At 48.1% G+C, this 22,328-nt stretch overlaps 1 protein-coding gene across 1 annotated transcript; it reads right to left on the bottom strand.

The window, feature by feature from the left end:
- Positions 1–10,400: 10,400 nt before the first annotated feature.
- LOC136353518 (uncharacterized) lies at positions 10,401–11,444 on the bottom strand. Its single transcript, XM_066304519.1, has 2 exons — positions 11,004–11,444; positions 10,401–10,919 (listed from the first exon to the last, which is right to left on the bottom strand). Exons 1-2 carry the CDS (start codon positions 11,442–11,444, stop codon positions 10,401–10,403), a joined length of 960 nt encoding a protein of 319 aa, XP_066160616.1.
- Positions 11,445–22,328: the final 10,884 nt, after the last annotated feature.

Below are 22,328 nucleotides of genomic sequence, written 5' to 3'. Positions count from 1 at the left end.
AAGACCAGCAGGTTTACTCCAACCTCTTCAAATCCAGGAATGGAAATGGGAGGAGATTGGAATGGACTTTATAACAGGACTACCCCGGACATCATCGGGTCACGATTCAATCTGGGTAGTCGTGGATCGACTCACTAAGGTTGCTCACTTCATACCAGTACATACCACGTATACGGGCAAAAGGTTGGCGGAGCTCTACCTCTCGAGAATCATGTGTTTACATGGAGTACCCAAAAAGATTGTATCTGATCGAGGGAGTCAGTTCACCTCAAAATTCTGGCAGAAGCTGCAGGAAGAATTGGGGACTCGTTTAAATTTCAGCACGGCCTATCACTCGCAAATTGATGGTCAGACCGAGCGAGTCAATCAAATCTCGGAAGATATGTTGAGAGCATGCGCTCTTGATTTTGGTGGAACTTAGGACAAAAACTTGCCATATGCAGAATTCTCGTACAACAACAGCTACCAGGCCAGTCTACAGATGGCACCGTTTGAAGCTTTATATGGCCGGAAGTGCCGCACACCTCTCTTTTGGGATCAGACAGACGAGCGTCAACTGTTCGGGACAGAGGTATTAGCGGAAGCCGAAGAGAAAGTCAGAATCATCAGGGAAAGGTTGAGGATTGCCCAGTCTCGACAGAAGAGCTACGCGGATAACCGCCGAAGGGAGCTCACTTTTGAGGCAGGGGATTACGTGTATCTTCGTGTCACTCCGCTCCGGTGAGTACACCGTTTTCAGACGAAAGGCAAGTTGGCACCACGCTTCGTGGGACCCTACAAAATCCTGGAACGAAGGGGAGAAGTTGCTTATCAGTTAGAACTTCCATCCAATATGATCGGCATCCATGACGTGTTCCACGTGTCCCAATTAAAGAAGTGCTTAAGGGTACCTGAAGAACAGGCTGATTCGGAACACATTGATATCCAGGAGGACCTAACATATGTGGAGAAGCCGGTTCGTATACTTGATACCAGCGAAAGAAGAACCAGAAACAAGGTCACCAGGTTTTGCCGAGTTCAGTGGAGTCACCATTCAGAAGAGGAAGCAACCTGGGAAAGGGAAGATGAGTTGAAAGCCGCCCATCCGCACCTCTTCGCCAGCTCCTCCGAATCTCGGGGCCGAGATTCCGTTTAAGGGGGGTAGGTTTGTCACACCCTGAAGTTCTCCTCCTAAGCCTAAAATTGAATTAATAAGAGACCCTAAGAAAATACCGGTGCAAAGCAAGAGTAAACCCTATTAAATCAATGCAAATAATAATCGGAATTGGCTTGTGGAATTTTTCTTGAGTTCTACATGTCGAAATTCACTAACAGGATTTTTAGTGGAATTTTCAGAGCTCTCGAAATAATTTTAACCTTTTAAAATCGAGCTTGCAATATTTTAAATCCCAGGGAATTCTTTTCTTCCTTTTCTTTTTCTTTTTTTTCCTTTCCCCTCCTTTTCCTCTTCTTGGGCCATCGGCCCAGTCCACCCCGCCGCGCGCGCCGTCCTCCTTGTGGGCCGGCCCAAGCCGCCCCTCCCTCTCTCCTCGGGACGCCGACAGGTGGGCCCCACCTGTCGGACCCGTCCCCTTCCTCCAGCCGGCGCCGCCGCGCCCGCAACCGCCGCCGCGCCCATGCCTCCGCCTCCTCCGGGCCATGTCGGCCACGCCCGCGCGTGCGCCGCATCTCCCGCGCCCACTCCCCTCTCCCTCCCGCCCGCGCCCGGGCCCGAGATGGCCGGGATTCGATTTTCGAATCCCACCTCTCTCTCCTCCCCCACTCCCCACGTTGGCCGGCGAAATCCCGCCCCTACCGGCCACGTCCGGGGCTCCCCTCCCCTATTTAGGCTTCCCCGTCGCCCCCTCTCGCTTTTTCCCCATTTCGCCGAACTCTCCCGAGCTCTCCATCACTCCCGCACCGTGCATCCACCCGCCGCCGCTGTTTCCGCTACTCCGGCCGCCGCTAGCCGCCGCTAGGGTCACCGCCGCGCCACGCCGTCGCCGCTGTCGGGTTCGCAAGGCTAAGCTCCACCCCGGCCGCCCCTTCCCCGTCGAGTTTCGTCGCCGGAATTCGCATCCCCTCGCGCTCCGGTGAGTTCAACCCCTACCGCCGCATTCGGCCATGAATGCCGGTCGCCGTGGTTCATCTCCCTCTCTCTAATCTCTCTCTCTTCCTTCCTTAGGGCACCCCGTAACCCGTCCGCCGGTTGCCGTCGTCCTCCCATGGCTTGCCGTCGCCGTTCGCCGTCGTTTTCCTCCGCGCCGGCCATCCTCGGTGAGGTTTCCTCTCCCATCCATTCCCCTCCCTCTCCTTCCTAGCCGCCGCTTAGTGCCGCCGCCTTCGCGTCGCCTTTGCGCCGTCGCCTCCGCCGCCGGATGCCGTCGCCGGCAACGCGTTCGCGCGCGCGCCGTCGTCATCGCCACGGCCGGTAGGCCGGCCTTGAGCCAAGCCGAGCCGGGTCGTCGTCGCCCGTCCGATCGACCCCGAGGGCGATCTGGGCCGTCGGTCCCGTGGACCGGCGGTGGACCACCCGCGTGGTCCCGGTCCGCGGTGAACCGCCCTCCCCCTTGAGTCGCTGACCGGTGGGCCTCGCGTGCCGGCGCCCTTTTCCCCCCTCTCCCGAGCCGCTGACCGGTGGGCCCCGCATGTCGGCGCCGTGCCCCCTTGATGACGTCAGCCCTGGGATTTATTGCGCAATAAATGATTTAAGGTTTTTCTTTTATAGTAATAAACACAGTGAATCTTCTAAAATTCATAACTAATTCATCCGAGCTCCGTTTAAGCCCATTCAAGTCTCAGTAAATCAAGAAAAATGTGTAGAATCCATTAAAAATGGTTTTGTTCCCTGTTTCAGTAGTCTTATAGCCTGTTTGCAATGTTTGCCTTGTATGTCGCTAGATTCCGGTTCCTCCGACGCTCCGGTGTACTTCGAAATAGTCGCCGAGGTTCCTCCAGCAGCAGAGCAAGGCAAGTCATGCCTGTCACTTGAACATGTTGATCCTATATTGCAAATGCTCTATTGTTTTTCTTCAAATACTGCATTGTTTTATAATGTTAGTATGGGATGTTTACCTACTGTTACAGCCATGCTATTTTGATACCATGCTCCTTTGTTAGCTTGGGTTATAACATGAATAGGCTTTGGACTAGGAATTGCTTAGCCATGCTTAGTTCAACTAGTACACAATGGGGAAAATCCTATTAATGTTTAGACTGTAGGTTCTAATGGTAATGTTGGAGTAGTGACACCGCTTCGGTGTTGGTTAATTAAAATAAATCACATGGTGGGCTGTGGGTGCATGGTTTTGTTGGTCGCACCCATGGCAGTTAAGGACCGGTTCGCGGGATGCCCTGGAAGAACTTATCATACTTACCACAAGCCAGCGTGGGCAACGGCTGGGCTTGTAGTGTAGCTTTTCTCTAGCCGACGCATCCAGGCGAGGGTGGGCGTGATGGAGTTTGGATGGGCCCTGCGACGGCCTATGCGGCTTCCGGATTCACCTAGGCACGAGAGGGGACTGCCCGCTGCCTTGCGAGGAGTGGGGGTGAAACCTGAGGTGTGGTGTGCTTGGTTAGAGGGGGTTATGCGAAGGGTCCTGTCACGGCCTCTTTCCGGTATGTCGTGGTGGCATGTCGGCGCACGGAAACGTGTCGTGGGGCTGTGTCTTGTGGGTACAGTTGTACACCTCTGATCAGAGTAAAACTGTTCGAATAGCCGAGCCCGCGGTTATGGGCGGTCAACCAGATTCACCGTGATTAGTCTCACCCTAGTGTAATCTTTTGAATTTGGATAGTTTAGGTGGTTGGTCGGGCCTGTTGCAACATGGGATAGCGTTGGACTGTGGATAGTTAATATTAATTAATTATTACAATTGTTTAAATCTTTCAACTTCTGTTTATAAATGCTCGCTTTATGCAAATGAACCACTCTAGCTCTTCTTTGATAATTCCCTGCATCATACCCCTATTCCGGTATGACTTGCTGAGTACAGTGGGTAGTACTCAGTCTTGCTCTATTTTTCCCAACCCCAGAGTACGAGTTTGTGTCAGATGGAGGTTTCTCTGAGGAGTAGGCTTCGTCCGTGCCGTCGAGGATGCCTGTGGAGTGGTGTTCCCGCTGTAGTTCTAGTCAAGGCTTAGCTCCTGTTGTCTTTCTTTCTTTCCGCTGCATTTATGTAAGACTTTTGTGATGTTTGTAAGACGTAGATCTGAATGTTGATATTGTCGTTTGTGTACCCCGGCTGGTCCTGGATGGGGATTTTAATGCACATTCTGCTTGGAATTCTATTCGGGAATTTCTGGGCGTGACAATGGCGAGGTGGTTTTACCACACCATCCCCTTTGAAGCTGGTTCCGAGTCAGCGAAGGCCCTCCGGTGCCGGCGCAGGGCGATCGCGCCGAACCGGAAACCCAAGATCGCCGTGGACGGCGCTATGGAGGCGCGGTTCGCTCTGCTGTGTAAGGTTTGCTCCCGCCTTAGCTGTCGTGACTTGGTGGAGGAGTTCTGCATGCTTCCGCATTTTCCCCTCTCCTAGTCATGGCAAGTCACGGTTGACCAAGGCGAAGAGGTTGATGGTCTGCCGAAATTGGTTGTCCCTGAGGGGACGAATGGTAAGACTGCACTTTCGCTATGCATGCCTGCGCTTCGTTATTTTGCTTCGTTCGACGCTTAATGTGGCTGCACCCTCTATTTTTTGCAGTGTTGACCCTCAATCAGGCCAATGCCGAAGCCCGGAAGATGATCGACGACGTGTCAGTCGTCGAGTATAGCCAACTGCTGACACGATATGCGGTCGGCCGGGCGAACCGGGTTTATAACGGCAAATTGCCTCCCTGGGCGAACCCCCACAAGGTCGACGACGACGTAGGGCCTTCACGAAAGCGGACGCGCGGGCAAGTGAAGCTTGCCCCTAGGAAGCGAAGGGTTCCTGCTACCTCCGATTCCGACGCCGACGACGAGGACGACGTCAAAGAGCGTGATGGCAATGAGGAAGGGGAAGAGGAAGAGAAGGCCGAGGCCGTGGTCGAAAAGGCCGCGGACGAGGTAGTTGAAAACTGCGTCGACACCCCTGGCTACACCCCTACACCAAGTCCAGGTCACAACGAGACCGGGGTGGAGTCGAACAGCTCCCCCCTTCATCGAAAGGATTTGGAGGGGGCGAAGGCGCTAGTGGCGTTTTCAGTAGGCAAGACAGCGAATGGAGGTCCGGTTAAAAAGATCTCCAAAAAGAAAGGACTCGTTGATGTTGCTCGCGTTTTCAGCAACGACGAGTCTTCTGACGAGACTTTGACTTCACCCGCTGGCCACAGCTTGGACCTTTCGACCGCTCCCATTCTTTCGCTCGACGCTGGTGGAGTAGGTGGTAGCGCCGCAGCCGGGGCTTTGGCCTCCGCCGATCGGATCGTGATGGCTGCGGCGAGGGTTTTCGGAAGCCCCCTGCGTCAGCCGGTTGTTTCGCCGCTAGTCAATGCGAAGGGGAAGGGGGCTGCCGTCGAAACATCTGCCTCGAAGTACTCCCTCGCGGCGCCCCACTTCGCCCCTGGCGATTTCGAGACCCGGGCGGATCTTGTTCCCTTCGTCAAGGGAGTAAGCAATCTTGTCTTACCTGCCAGCACCCCGAGCTTATTCACCGTGTTGAACGAGTTCGATGAAGGGTGCCTTTTCGCTCTCTTTTCGCTTTTCCTCCTTTTTTTCATGTCCCATAATTAATATTTATTCTCTTTGGCCGCTCCTGTCTTGGATCCAGGTTCTTGCGGCCCACCGTCTTCGGGCCAAGGATGACGAAATAGGCTACAAGAGCTTGGAGATGGAGGCCCTCGCCAACACCCTCAAAGAGGCAAAGGCCGAAAACAAGCGGCTCCAAACCGAATTGGAGAAAGGAAAAGAGGCTAGGGCCGAAGTCGATCGCCTCAACGCCAAACTGGAGAAAGAAAAAGCCCATGCCACCGTGCTGACCGACTATTACAACCTCACTGAGCCGAAGATGGAAGCTCTTCGTCTAGAGGGCAGTAAGGCCAAGGCGAGCGCTGTGGAGGAGTCACAGCGGCTTTTGCGGGAGATGGCGAAAGCCACCGAATCCACAAAAACGGCGTGCCAGCCTTGCCCTTACTGACATGGGTGCAAGGGTGCGAGAAGTCCCTGCCGAAGATGCCTCAGCCTTCGACTACTCCGAGTGGACCCAGCAGGTTGGTGGTGCGGTTTCGGACTGCGCCACTGTGTACAGCGATTGTTGTGCGCGCGTATCGGCGGCCTTCATTATGGGCCTTCTGCAACAGTTCGGCTGTGAGCACGTCGCCGAGTTCCCTAACTATACGAAGGGGGACTGGGAGGTTAGTGCGCAGAACGTTTCGCCCGCGCTCCGTGCGTGGCGAAAGTAGTTCTGGCAGAAGGACGGCCGATCCACCGCCAAGGCGTGTCTTCTAGAGCAACTGGTGAAGGCTGAGGCGGCAGACCGGTGCAAAGAAGAGGACGCGGCGGCCGAAGGGGGTGGAGGCGATGCCCAGGATCACCCAGAGGTGTGAGGCCCTCCGCCCTTTCCTTAGATTTTCGTAGTTTTCCTTCTTCTTTTTGTGTTTGCCGGTAGAGGCGAACGATGTAAATTCGGTGAGCTGTTCCTAACCCTCCTTACTGTACCCGAAAAAGGCCCCTTGGATATTTGGAATATATGACTCAATCTTAGCCACCTTTTATGGTCGACGCCTGTGGCGTATATGATTACGCCACTTTCGCATTATGTAATATTTGCCCTTTTTTTACCCGTTCTTACTATGCAATTCGTCTTTTGCCCTTTCTGCACTGTCTACCAGGGTGTTCACCGAAAATTGTGCATTCGGCCCCCTTCTGGGAGTTGGCAAAGCAAAAACTAGAAATTTGTGGCGTTGAAGGGTTTGCCGAAGGTGCGATGCCCAGTTCGGCCTGTTTATCGCGAAATGGTGATAAACGGCCGCAGCTACAAGGTTTTTAAGGTTGCCGGCTAGCTGCGGGCGCACCCCGGGCGAACCTTAGAAGACTGCGATCTTGTTCATACAAGACGTTTGGAGGATATGGCTCGCTTTTGGCGAAATCATCAGAAGACTGATCGGGAGGAGGCAATCTCCCGGCGTCGCTACAGTGTAGTTTGTGTTTCGCTCCCTTCCCCTCTTAGGGTCGTGTATGATATTAGTAGTGATGACGAACCTAGTGGGGGCAAAGATGTAATTTATCTGTAAGCTGGGCTGTAAAGCCATTGCTCCTTTCTTTTATTTGTACCATGTTGATGGGTTTGTATTCTTCGATACATTTTTCTTTAAAATCAATAAAAATGCGTTTTATTTCCTTTTCGCTATTTTTGCATTGTCACTTCGCGTGCTTTCGTTGGGTCGGAACGTGTCGGCCCCTTTGCGTATATTAGCGAAATAGGTTTTGACTTTTCAGCTTTCGGCTTCCGTTTTCGATCCGTTTTGTTCTACGTTGCAAGAAGCACTCGTGCTTTCCTTTTGATTGAGTGTAACGGTGTTCGGTTAGTTGTTTCCCGAAACAAGTTGTTGCGGTTTCAACGTTCAGCTAGCGATGCTTCGGCCGATTCGTTTCGCCCCCCTGGCCTTTTTCGCTGATCAGGCGTTTGCCTTGGGGTTTTTCCACAAATTATCAATCACACAAATAAATAAAAAGAAGGCCTCCATGGTGGATAATAACACTACATCCAGTTTTTTGTCTTTTTTCATTTTCCTCTTTTTTTCTCTTTTTTTTCTTTGCCGAAAGGCTTACATAGTGCCGAAGGGCTTACATAACGATATATACATTTTTTCAAGTTGGCGATTTGGGTGCCACCCGTTCTACACATAGAAACGCTTGAGAGAGGCAGCGTTCCAGGAATGGTCGAACTCTTCGCCTTCCAGTGTCACCAGTCGAAAGGATCCCGTCCTGGACTTGTGCTTGATGAGGTACGGTCCTTCCCACTTCGATTCAAGCTTGCCAATGGCTATCGGGTTCGCCTTCTTCGTTAGGACAAGATGACCAGGCAATAGCTCCGTCGGTCGAACTTTTTTATTGTAAGTTGCCGAAGTGCCTGTGGCATACTTGCGCATGTGTTCGAGTGCTTCCACTCTTACCCCCTCCAAGAGTTCGAGCGACACCTTGCGCCCCTCTTCGCCCCCAGAGAACATCACTCTTGGTGAATTAGCCTCTAGCTCTGTCGGGGTCATTGCCTCATCGCCATAAAGGAGCATGAACGGGCTGAACTTGGTTGGTCTTGTGGGGGTCGTCCGGAGAGCCCAGAGAACAGATAGCATTTCCTCTGGCCATTTGCCCTTCGCCGCCCCCTCAAGCCTTTTCTTTAGTGCTTCTAGGATCTTACCGTTTATGCGTTCGGCTGCCCCATTTGACTGCGGGTGCGCGTCCGACGTGAACCTGATTTCCAGGTTACGCCCTTCGCACATTTCTCTGAACTTGTCAGAGTCAAACTGCTTGCCGTTGTCAGTGATGAACTCTTTTGGCACTCCGAAACGGCAAATAATGTTTTTCCATACAAATTTCTGTATTGTTGCCGAAGTGATTGCTCCAAGGGGTTCGGCCTCAACCCATCGGGAGAAGTATTCGACGGCCACGATTGTGAACTTGTACCCATTTCGCGCCACCGGGAACGGCCCAATGATGTCCAATCCCCATCTGGCGAAGGGCCAGATGGGTGAGATGGGCCGCAACTTATACTGGGGCACGGTTTGACTTCGGCCATGGCGTTGGTAGCTTTCGCACTTCTTGACTTGCTCAACACAGACTTTCAACACGGTGGGCCAGTACACTCCTTGTCGAAACACTTTGGAGGCAACTATTCTTGTGGCCTGATGCGCGCCACAGAGCCCCTGGTGTATCTCCCTCGCCATTTCCTCGCCTTCGGCAAAAGAGATGCAGCGAAGCAAGGGTTGAAGTACCTCGGAGCGATATAGCTGGCCCGAGACCATCTTATACCTTGCGGCTCTGAGTTGCAGGCGTTTTGCTTCTGCTTCATCTTTTGGTAGCCAGCCAGTTTCAAGGTATTTCACGAACGGAGTTCGCCAATCGCATGGATCTTCGCCCAGATTCGCCTGGTCGATTGCCATGACCTCCAGGCTGTCCATGGGCACACTTGGTGCGTATAGGACTTCAAAAAAGATGCCAGGCGAATGTGGGCCACCATAAGCAGCAGATTTTGCCAAGGCGTCTGCTTCCTCGTTCTGGCCTCTAGGTAAATGTTCGACTGTTATGCCGGTGAAATACTTTTCCATAAACCGAACGGCCTCTAAATACCTTTTCATTCCATCTTCTTTTGCCTCAAAGGATTTGTCGACATGGCCTGCCACCAGCTTGGAGTCGGTTCAGATTAGCAAGCGCCGAATCCACCAGCTTGGAGTCGGTTCAGATTAGCAAGCGCCGAATCCCTAATGCTTTCGCCTTTTTTAGGCCTAGAAGAATGGCTTTGTATTCTGCCGCGTTATTGGTTGTGTCGAACTGCAGCCTTGCGGCATATCGAATCGGCACACCACTTGGCGAGGTGAGTACTGCCGCAATGCCCGCCCCCTTGTGCGACCACGAACCGTCGGAGTACATCACCCAGCGCTGTTCGACGGGTTCGGGCTCGGGGGCGAATGCCGGTGTCCATTCGGCCACGAAGTCAGCTAGCACTTGAGACTTAACAGCAGTGCGGGCAACAAAATGCAAGTCGAAAGGGGATAGCTCTGCCGCCCACTTGATAAGCCGGCCAGTAACTTCCTTGCCTCGAAGTATTTCGCCCAAAGGGTACTACGTTGGCACTATGACTTTGTGGGCTTGGAAGTCGTGTTTAAGCTTGCGCGAAGCCATCACCAGGGGCGTACGCGAGCTTTTCCATTTCAATGTATCTTGTCTTCACTCCTTGCAATACTTCGGAGACGAAATAGACCGGTTTCTGGCCTGACTCTGTTTCTTGGACGAGGGCAGCACTGACTGCCACTAGCGAAGCTGCCAGGTATAGTAGCAGTTCGCTTCCTGGTGCTGGACTGATCAGAGCTGGCGGGCTTTGCAAATATTGATTCAGCTCGTCGAACGCTGCTTGGCATTTGGGTGTCCAATTGAATTTTTCCGCGCCCCGGAGGGCCTTGAAGAAGGGCAAACCTCTTTCGGCTGCCTTTGAGAGGAATCGACTGAGTGCCGCAATTCGGCCTGCGAGCTTTTGTACTTCACGTACGCTCGACGGGGGCTTCATTTGCTGAATGACATCTATTTTCTCGGGATTCGCCTCGATGCCTCTTTCAGAAAAAAGGAAATCCAACAACTTGCCTGCGCGAATGCCAAAAACACACTTCTCAGGATTCAGTTTCATACCCGCTGCGCGCAAGTTGTCGAAGGTCTCCTGCAGGTCGGACGCGTGGTCGAAAGCCTTGCAGCTTTTTACGACGATATCGTCGACATAAGCTTCCACATTTCACCCTAACTGCTTGTAAAGGACCTTGTATACCAGCCTGGCGAAGGTTGCCCCGGCATTCCTCAGGCCGAAAGGCATCCTGAGATGACAAAAGGTGCCGAACGGTGTGATGAAGGCTATCTTGGGGATGTCGGCCGGGTTCATGTGGATCTGGTGATAGCCGGAATATGCATCCAAAAAACTCATGAGTTCGCAGCCAGCTGTTGAATCCACGAGTTGGTCGATCCGTGGCAAAGGAAAATCGTCCTTCGGACATGCCTTGTTCAGGTCTGTGAAATCGACACACATGCGCCATTTGCCGTTTGATTTCCGCACCAGCACTGGATTCGCCAGCCACTCAGGATGGTCGATCTCTTGGATGACCCCAGCCTTGAGCAATTTTTGGACTTCGGCTTTTGCTGCTTCTTGGCGATCAGCGGACATCTTGCGCAGCTTCTGTTTCCTTGGCTTGGCATCCGGCTTGACTGCCAGGTGATGCATGATGAGATCTGTCGAAACACCTCCCACCTCATCAGGGCCCTAGGCAAAGATATCACTGTTTTTCTTGAGTACCTCTAGGATGTTCGCAGCCTCTTCTTCGCCCATGTCGCCCCCTAGCGATACGAGCTTTGTGGGGTTGGCGTCATCAATCTGCATCTTGATTATCTTGCCGTGAGGGGCAGGCTTTGGCGCGTGCTTCGCCCGGTCATGTGGTTCGGCCTCAACATTATGCACTGCTCTGTTGATTATGGCCAGATCGCCTTTCGAAGAGGCCGAAGACTGAAGCCCCTTGACTACGATCACTCCCGCCGGGCCGAGCGTCTTGAGCTTCGGATAATTGTGGTGGGAGATAGCTTCGAACTTGTTCAAGGTCGCATGGCCGAAGATGGCGTTGTAGTTGTACGGGATGTCCACAACGTCGAATAATACTTGCTCTTCGCGTCTGTTTTCCCCTGTGCCGAAAGCTACCAGCAACTGTGTTAGGCCAAGAACTTGAACTGCTTCTCTGTCGAAACCACGGAGCGAGGCTGGTGCTAGGGTAAGGGCTAGAGTGGACAACCCCATCTTGGCATATGCTTCGGCGAAGATGACATCGGCCGAACTGCCTCCGTCGACCAGGATTCGCTGGACCTCCAAGCCAGCTATCTCGGCTGAGATCACCAGAGAATCTTGATGCGGGAACATTACTCCTTCGGCATCTCCCGGCCCAAAAGAGATTTGCTGGTTCAGATACTGCGGGGCCCCTTCGCCCACCGAAGTGATATTGTGGACCGTTCGGAGCCGCATCTTCTTTTATCGCTTCGATAGTTGGATCGGCGGGTCGGCCCTTGTAATCACTTGGATTACTCTGCGATGCGCATCTTGGTGCTGTTCGGCCGGGGGTGCTTGTTCTTGAGCTGCTTCACGAGGTGCTTCGACAGCTACTCCATGCTGCGGCTTTGGATCTTGCGCGTTGCCACGTTGCCAAATGTTTTGGCATTGCTCCGTGGTGTGCGAAGAGCGTCCATGAGGCGCAGTAGAGGTCTTTTCGGAACTTCTTTCGGACAGGCTACTGATGGTTGCCTGCTTGCTGGGTGTCGAACTCCTTGCGAAGGGCTTTTACTTCTTCGACATCCATCACAGCCTTGCCCGCGCGGTCGGTTCTGAACTTCCTCCAGGTCATGGGGGCTTGGCCTTGCCTTGGCGGTTGTCCCTGGATCGCCATCTGAGGCTGGCGAACAGCGAGGGGAGGTGGTTCGGCAACCTGAGCTTGTGCTTAGGCTTGGGCAGCGGCGAAGGAAGCCTTATCACACTCAGCTTGTATTGCTTGTCGTCGCTTGGAATCCTCTTCGCCCCTTGCGTACCCGTCAATGATGCGAAGTAGGTGCTCAAGGGTCTGTGGCTCCTTGTTGGCGAATTTTCTTGTGAGTTCGCCCTTGAGTACCCCGGCCGAAGCGGCGTTTATGACAGACGCCTCGGTTATGTCTTGCACTTGGCACCGGGCTTGCGAGAAGCGATGCATGTACTCCCTTATCGACTCCCCCGGCCTCTAGCGAATGCTGAGTAGATGCTGCTGCGTCTTCGGCTCCTCATAGGTGCCTCAGAAGTTAAGGACAAAGACATCGTGCAATTGCTCCCATGAGTAAATGCTATTGGCTGGCAAATTAAAATACCAAGAACGGGCGATGCCGTCTAGATCGAGATGTATTACCTTTGCCTTGGTATTTTCGTCATCGTGAGCCGCTTCGATCGCGGACTCGTAAATGGAGAGGAATTCCTTTGGGTCAATTTCGCCTGAGTAGCGTGGGACGGGTGGGAACTTGAACTGGGGTGGGATTGGACGGGTCTTGATTCCCCCACTCAGCGGTAGCCCCTTTTCGCCCCCTGCCCTGTTCACGGCACCTTGCTGCGGGTACGGCGTAGTGAAGGGCGAAATCACGGCTTTCGCATAAGGTTGGGCCATGGCATTCGGCTGCCCAGCTCCGATTGGTGATGCTTGCTGAGCCACCATGGATGGGTCGAACGTTGGCTGGGACCATGCCATGGCGACCTGGTTTGGTGCTTGGTTTGCTCCGAAGCCTGGCGTTGGTGCTTGCGGCCGAACGGTTGGTGCCTGAGCAGCATTGATGAAGTCGAACTGTGGTCCTTGACTCCAAGGCGAAGCCCCCAGACCTGTCTGATTCGACGGCAACCAACTAGGTGCAACTTGACTTGTATTCTCCTCTGGGTGGGCCGAAGGGGTTGTACCTAAAATGCTGTGAGGTTGGCTGACTTGCTGAAGGAAAGCTTGGAGCTGCGCCTGCAGAGCGGAAGCCCCTTCTGCCATTGTTTGTGACACTTGGCCAGGCGGTTGAGGGTGTACTTGGGCAGCGATCGGCTGAGCTAGTAGTTGCACGTGAGGGGCTGGATGCACCGCTGCGGTCGAGGGCTGCCCGACGAAGTATACTGGCGCTCGCGTAACTTGTGGCGGAAGGGGCTGGATTGGTGCTTGTGGATAGACTTGGGGTGGGACGTAGCCTACCGAATACTGGAGGATTGGGGCCGAAGCGACCTTGGACCGCCTCGCCGCCTCGTACGCCTGCTGCTGTTCTTGCATCTGGTGAAGCATGTCTTAGAGTCGTGTCATGTTCTGTCGCATGGCTTCCATGTCGACTTCGGTTTGTATTTCGGGGTCAGCGTTGACTTGTATAGCGGCGAGAGCAGTCGAGGCCGCTGCCGGCTGCGACGGAGCGGCTTGAGGCACTAGCAGTTGGCTTGCTGCCCGGGTCTGGAGTACCCTTGCCGCCATGGCTGCCTTCGCCAAGTCAGCCGTGTTCGGCACCTGCGTAGAGGCGGCAGGAGCCGAAGGCGGTAGTGATGGCGCAGGTGCGGAGGCAGACGACGCTCCTCCATCTTCGGCGACGCGCGCCGAAGGCTCTGCTCCCTCTTCGGCGGCCATCTCCACCCCGGCTTCGCTTTCCTTTCACCTTGTAACCTTCTCCTTCACTACCCTCTTCGGTGGCATTCGCTCTCAGTGTTTTCGCTCGGAGGTCCCCACGGTCGGCGCCAGTTTCGACAACAGCTTACGTCGAAAGACGTGGTCACTCAACAGTAGTTGGAAAATAAGTAAAGTGTATTAAATTGAGAATTTTTCTTGGGATCCCCCTATTACAAGGCCCTATGGGACTATTTATAGCCCCCATTACAGGTTCTTACTACTAGGGTTTTGGTTATACAGGGGAATTTACATGGGTACATAATGTAATTGAGGTTCATGGGCCCTTGATGGGCCGCCAGGCAATCGTCAGCCCAATAGCCCCTAGGCTTGAAGGGCCGAAATGGCTTCTTCGGTCCTCGCGTGGGCGAACTTGCTATGGCGAAGTCGTCTCCCTTCGGCATATACTCTTCGCCCTACATCCTTCGCCCAAGAGGCCCTAGCCCGGCAAGGTACCCGCGCGATTCCCCGCCTCTCGCCGTCTTTGTTTCATAGCCTTCGCCATGGGGGGGCTTCGCCCTGACTAACCTTGATGCCTCGGGCTTGAATCCCCACTGGTCGCGTGGTTTCGGCAGGTTTGGTCGAAGGGCCTCATGCCATACCGCCAAAAAGTTGCAAGTGGTTTCTAGCTAAGTCCCTGTTTGGCTCCAGGATGTTTCTGAAGGATATTATCAGGATGAGCATTCTAAGAATTTGTTGACACAGCTATCCTTTTCCCCTGAATCCAGACCTCCATTCTCTCTTCGTAGTGGCATTCTCAAGTATAAGGGGAGAATATGGTTGGGTAATAATTGTGCTTTCTAGCTCAAGATAATATCTGCTTTGCATGACAGTCCTATGGGTGGTCACTCAGGTTTTCCTATCACCGATAGAAGGATCAAATCTTTGTTTGCTTGGCCCAAAATGAAGTCTATGATTCAGTCTGTGGTGAAAGAATATGGGGTCTGTTTACAGGTTAACTTGACAGAAGCAAATACCCAGGGTTGCTTCAGCCACTGCCTATGCCAGATGGGGCCGGCAGGTTATCACAATGGATTTTATTGAGGGGTTACCCAAGTCTGGTCATTTTGATTGTATTATGTTGGTAGTGGATAAATTCTCCAAATATCCTCAATTCATGCCTTTATCCCATCCATCTTCTGCCCTTGATGTTGCTAATACCTTCATGAGTAATGTGTACAAGCTTCATGGTCTTCCTCAGTCAATCATATCCGATAGAGAAAAAATTTTCACCAGCCATTTCTAGGAGCAGCTTTTTGCCATATCAGGTACTCCCTCCGTCCCAGAATATAGCAACCTAAGACCGAATGGGACGTATCCTAGTACTACGAATCTGGACATGCCTCCTGTCTAGATTCATAGTACTAGGATATGTCCAATCCGGTCCTAGGTTGCTATATTCTGGGACGGAGGGAGTACACAATTACATTTGTGCACCGCTTCTCACCCTCAGATTGATGGACAAACAGAGCGTGTTAATCGATGTCTAGAAATTTATTTGCGTTGCTTTGTTCATACCATCCCTACTAAGTGGAATTCTTGGCTCTATTTGGCTGAATTCTGGTTTAATACTTCTTACCATTCTACCATCTTGTAGTCCCCTTTTGAGGTGTTATATGGTTACCCTCCCGGCCACTTTGAAATTAGGGATGATTCTTGCTCTGTTCCTGATTTGGATGTTAGGTTGAAGGAGAGAGTATCTATGGTTCAGCTGTTGAAACTGCACTTGAACAGAGCTCAGCGACAAATGAAGAGTTATGCAGATAAAAACGACAGTTTCAGAGAATTTCGTATTGTTGATTTGGTCTATTTAAAGTTGCAACCATATGTGCAGTCTTTAGTATCTAGGAGGACAAATCACAAACTCTCTTTCATATATTTTGGCCCTTTTTAGATATTAGATAAAGTTGGCAAAGTCGTCTATTGTCTTCAACTACCTCCTGACAGCAGTATTCACCCTGTATTTCATGTTTCTTAGCTCAATTCTGTAGAGGGTTTCACTAAAGCTGTCAACCCCAGCTTACTGCATTGGGTCATCTCAAGATCCAGTGGATATTCATGGCACTCGTCAAGTTCTGAAGGGTAAATCTCTTGTTACTCAGGTTCTTGTTCTATGGTCCGGAGATGTTTCAGGTTAGGAAACTTGGGAGGATCTGGTAGAGTTGTGCCAACGTTTTCCAAATGCTTTGACTTGGGGATTGCCAGGAACCTGCCCTTGCCTGATGATATACAGGGGAGCGACAAGCTGGAGGAGCATCAAACTTCTATAGAAAAGACAGGTCGTACTCGTAAATGTAATCCTAAAGAGTATGTTCCGGAATAGGCCAAATGAGCACCTTCCTGGCCCACAAGGAGTAATGTGAGTGAGAGAGAGAGAGAGAAACTGGAATGTAATACTATAACTACTATGTTTCCTTTCTGATCGAACAATTAAGAAAAGAACGGTGGCGAAGGCGGTGGCGGCACCAATCTTGTTGGATTCCGTGAACTATCTCCTGTTGGGTTGCTAACATTCTTGTTCAACCAAACCCCAATGGAATATCAGCTCCTTCTCGAGCAAATTGGTCACAGGTTTTGTAATGAGTCCATATTGCCTGATGAACTTTCTATAATAGCCAGCTAACCTAAGGAAACCCCTTAACTGTTTGACAGATTTAGGTATTAGCGAATTTTGCGCTGCTTGAACTTTGGAAGGGTATTTGCTTTCTTTGACATATAATTGCTTTAAGTTCTGTGAAAACTGCTACCAAGTATTTCACAGCTTTGATTAGTAATAGTTTAAAACTTGTAATGTTCACTTTGAAAGATTTCTTGGTATGACTTTTGGACCCAGGACTTAGTTGTAAATATGTAAAAGTCTGTGAACTCTTAATAAAGATGATTTAAACATGTGCTAAGGACTTCGGGTTGATTCTTTAGAAACCCAGGGAATTTTCTGCAAATGTTCCTGAGACTGACCTATGGACCCATCCTATTTAAAATCTGGAAAACGTAAATAAAATAACTAAAGTAATTATTGTTCAACAGAAAAATTAGTAAACTTGTAAATGCATATAGAATCCATTTTAGCTCCAATTTGGATGAACCAAATATCTGTATATTCACAAAATTATAATGTTTAATAGGGTAAAATAAAACTTGGCACTTAAGTAGAAGAAATGTCCCTAAAATTTGTATGTGTAATAATATACATAAAGCAATCTCTAACTTGTAAAATCCATAGAAAATTCATATTAACTCATTTTGAGATGAACTTAATTTTAGTATGCTCAGAGAATCATGTTCCTGAATGTCATAAGGTAAAACATGACACTTTCAGTAACAAAATCATCACCAAATAACTGTGTAGTAAAATTACTACTATAATGTAAACTACAAGCTATACAATCCATAAGTAATTCATTTTAACTTCAAATGGGTCAAACTAAGTATTTGTTAGCTTCACAAAAGTATGAACTTCAACTCTGTAACCTGATATCTAGGAGAAACAGTACTCAAAACATCTCAGAATTTGGTACAATGAATTAATGTAAAAGAATAGTATAGGAATTCTGTAATCTATATAAAATTCATTCCAACTCTAAATGAAGTAATTACAAATTGGTTAGGCTGGTAATCTCACGAACTTATTTACTGTAAAATAAAATGTGGCACATACAGTACTAGAAACTTTTCTAAAAATGGGTATAGCTAATAAAGCCTGTATATACAACTTATAAAATTCATAATAAAATCATGCTAACTCTAAAAATGATGACACTAATTTTGTTGAACTCATGAGAACGTAAAATTCACTGCAGTAACCTAATACTTCACAAAATTTGTACCTAAAATGTATCAAAAGCTTAATAAGACATAATTAACCTAGAGCTAGCATTAAACTTTAAAAATTAATAACTCATAAATGCAAAGTGATAAAATAGAAAATTCCTTCACTAAAAATCATATGCACCTATACACAGTAGTGAACTCATGCATTTTAGAGCATTTTAATTTTTTACATGTTTTGGCATTTATTTGATTACTGTTATTTCTTTTAGAGGACAAATTCGATATCAGTGAGGAAATTGGATATATTGCTGACCTCAGTGAGGACATTGATCAAGGCAAGTTTTTCCTCTCCCTTTGAACATATTGAATCCCATGTGTTTCGGGCTAAAAGTGTTCTTTTATAGAGATGCATGTGTAATTATAACTATTAGTAATATGCCCGTACTAACGCTACGACGATATTTAGTAATATGAATTAAACAATCATATGCTAAAAGATACATATTTTAGCAAAATAAGTTCAAATGTCTCAAAAGCTGAAAAACCAAACAATGGTATATATATTGTTGTAATATATTTGGTCTAAAAATAATTTCATATTCCTGCAAATTATCGTACATGTCGTAGTAACATGGTAAATTTGAATTTACCAAACCTAGGGGACTGTGATGCCAGGATCTACTGGAACTCTAGCATAATGTTCATATCAAGCAGAACATGGTGAAATTCTTCAACTACTTGCATACACAAAATGCTCAAATCTGTTGATTACTTCAGGTGATGTAATGCAATCACGGAAACCACAAATCTAACTGTAGATGCATGATTTACCAACAAGTAAATAATTGATTGTTTAAAGAATCTCAAGAACGTGTGTTAGCTTGCTATTCGTCTATAGCACATGAAATTTACTACGATGGTGGGAACAAAAATCATGAAATTTATTTGTCGCAGCTCTAATTTCCTAATGAACATGTACATCCATCAGGTATATTTTAGTTGATGCAGACACACATGAAACATATATTACTCCCTTAGATATGCACCTACATAGTGAAAGTAGTAGAAAGAACTATCCATGTGACAATCATTAAAACCTTGAGAACAATCTAATCCTAACTGATAATATTTCTGGTCATGCAATGCAGTTTGAAAATCATTATCTAGGCAGACTTTAGTATTATGGGTAGCAGCAGCACAGGTATATCAAGATAGTGACTAAATTAGTACAAAATCCCCATCTCTGAAGGACACAAAAGACAACAATAACCTGAAAAATATCTTCAAGATATTTTCTTTGGCTTCATTAGAATTGAATCCTAAAAACCTACACAGCTCCTTGTTCAAATGGTATTCACATAGACACTGCTTAGAATTGATCATCCGACACAAATTACTTGTGCCTGAATAAAGGAAGTCAGCAAGATTCACCGAGCATAATGCCATAGTAGCATGAAATGCAAATTGCAGTTCATGTACAATCCAATCGTCAGACTTGCAGGATACACCAACTCTGACTCTATATTCTTTCTGTTTCTGCTCTCTAATTAGTGATAGTGAAAGCCTCTGTTTTGAATATTATACAATGGCTAAATCTAGCAAAGTAATCCTGCAAATCAAACGGCAGAAAAGTTAATCAAAACAAAACGTCATTCCTCCATCAGAATTAATAAAAATCCAACAGGGAGATCGATCAATTTGTCATAGTAAGTAAAAAAAAAAGCTAGCTAGCAATAGAACAGAGCTATTCACCTATTCTTGGCCACTCGTCTTCATCAGCACGCCGGCACCCCGTCTCCACTTTCTCCTCTCCACAGTGCCTTTCCTCCAACCCTAGGATTACATGCAGATTACGAAAAAAAGTGGGACTGCATCCTGATCTAGTAGCAAGGAACCGGATCAACAGCGTGTGACGGCGTCTCTCCCACAACCTCCTCCATCGTGCTGGCCTCCGATCGAGAAAGCATGGTGCCCCAGCGGTTGTGCTCATCTCCGGTGACCGCATCGCTCGCTCCAGGCGACGAGCAGCAGCGATGATCGAACGACCTCGAGCGGCGGGGAGAGAGGGGAGGTTAGGGTTTAGCGTTCTACGAGAAGCTGGGGGTCAGCGGCGACGTCAATCGTGGCGGGGCGGTGTGATGGTGAAGATCGCTGGCGGCGCGTGACGGCGTGAGAGGGAGAGGAGAGAGATTAGGGCTGGGGGAGGAGCGATCACGGTTTGGGCGTGGTTGGGGTGGGAAGGGGGTGCTCATTTGTGGGGAGGGTGAATCTGGAGCATTGGATTTCACAGGGATAATCTGAACCGTTGAGTAATGAATGAAAGAATGAGTGAAAGTATTTGTTTAACTATAGGTAGATTGACTATCTTCAAAATTCGGAAAATGATAGCTATATCCTACTTGGTGCATAACCACCATTAAAAACCTTGCTAACTTGCTGTTTGTAGCCATAGGAATATTTAGAGTACATTGTTAGTGCTCAAATGAAACTATTTAAGTTTTATGTGTACCCTGCTTAGCCATGCCTAGAGCTTTTATGTGAATCACTTCTATATTCTGTTTGGACATTCTTAAACCTTATGGACAGAGGTGATGCTCTGAATATTTGTGCACTAAAATGATGAAAAATGTGAATTTTAGACTTGGGCGGTAAATGGTATGCATATGACGGTAGTTGCATACCAATAAGAGGATTGTTCGCCTGAGTTGATTAAGGATCAAACTACATAACACTCACTCAGGGCTGCAGCCAAGATTTAGTGACTGGGGGTGTGGGTCAGAATTCACCAGTGACTCAGCCGACATTGGTGCGGACGTGTGGTCAACACTATGTATTGGCGATTAGCTATAATAGAAAGAACGAGAACCCACTGGTTAAGGCCCTATTTGTTTTAACTTAAGATTATTGTAATCTAGATTATTAAATCAGATTACTCTAAGCTGGATTATAATAAGCTAACATAAAATAAGCAGCGAGTTGTTTGTTTCTCTAGATTATGAAGGCATCTAAGGGTAGTGGGTCTTTAGCCACCCAATAATCTGGAAAAAGCTCCTCCAGAGGAGATTATTAGATTATAGTAATCTAGCTTACAAATTATGATAATCTACTTGTTTGTTTCAGCTTACTCATAATAATTTAGATTATAATAATCCTAAGCTGAACCAAACAAGGCCTAACATTGGGCTCTACACCTTAGCGACTTGGCTTTTGTTGATGGCAGATTGGCCCTATCCAATCACTTCATATTTGCAATAAATGTGTATAAATTTGATATGTTCACCCAGTCGTTTCTCGTATAATTATATTTTGGATTATATGGTTATTTGCCGACAGCACTAATATATGCATGTATGTAGGTTAGTATAATATAAAAAGAATCATTTTTAAACTAGGTCATTAAATAGTTGTTGGTGGCTATTAAATGTCAAATTTATGCCGCCAATACCTGCTTATCTTCTTGAGTCCATTTATTTGGCTTTACAATATATATAATGCTGGTATGTCCAATTTATCCCTACCAAGCTCCACCTACACAGCCTAGGGACAATTTGGCAAAATGTGCCTTGGTGAGGACCCACAAAATCAAAACACCAGAGTAATTCGAGAGTAATTTATTATGAGGAGTATAGCCATTTTGTGAAAATGCATAAAACCCCCAAGAGTCAGGCAGGAATTGAGACCGTTCCATTTATCAATTGCCCAAGATGGTAAGTTAGCCACTGTTAAAGTTCACAGGTACGAGAATGGTTTTGAATAATTTATGTGCTTGCATTATATCTTGGAAATTTTTATTCTACACTAGCTTCTTAACCTTGGATGAGTAAAGAGCTAAGTGTGGGCGGTTTGTTGGCAGCTATAAAATGCCAATTTTATGTCGCCAATACCTGCATAATACTTAGATAATAAAATATATAACATAGTGGTAGGGCTTAATTCTGGTATATTCCATGAGTGTTGGTGTATATTCGGATGCAGGTATTAAACCGCCAAAGTTGGGAGGAAATTTAGACCAAAGTGAAAAAGAATTCTATCCATACAAGAGTTGGGCTCCTAAACTCCATCAAAACACCAAAAAATGGGCCCAACTACCGGAAAAAGGGATAAGGCAGAGCAAGGAGGAGACCCAGACCAAATCTGGGGGCCATCTGGCCTAGCCCAGGTTCGGCCGAACCCTGGGGATCGCTGTTGGATCTAGGTTTTGGTATGGACGCTTCAGATGATCTCCTGATGGCGGTTGCGGGGCAATTCCGACAATTCGCATAGTTATAACCACCATTACCTGCCTGTAAATAGAGCTCCCATTCTCACTTCACTCACACACATTCCAAGCTTGAGCTAAATTATAAGAGGCTCTATTGTACTATATTGTATACTTGAATTAGGGAGAGAGTAAAGTAGAAGAAGTTGAAGGAATTCCGGAGTTGTCGGTAATCCTCTTCTATTCTTTGTATTTTATTAATTAATTTGTTTTAATAGAAATATCATTTTGAGTAATTAAGACTTACTTCGTGAGAATTATTCTTGGTTAGTTCCTAATAAGCGTGCGGTGTCACAGTCCTATCTTTTAGTACAAGGTATTTAGGATTACTTTTATATCAATAGGTTGTATTTTTAATATTTTTGCATTAGCTTTTGTATTTAATTAAATTTTGGAGCAAATTAAAAACCTAATCGGCAAATCAAAGCATCATCTACTTGTGCACTAATTTGAACACTAGGGTATA

This window comes from Oryza sativa, chromosome 10, assembly GCF_034140825.1.
Source record: "Oryza sativa Japonica Group chromosome 10, ASM3414082v1".
NCBI classification, from domain to species: Eukaryota; Viridiplantae; Streptophyta; class Magnoliopsida; order Poales; family Poaceae; genus Oryza; species Oryza sativa.
This window is presented reverse-complemented; position numbering and strand designations above follow the sequence as displayed.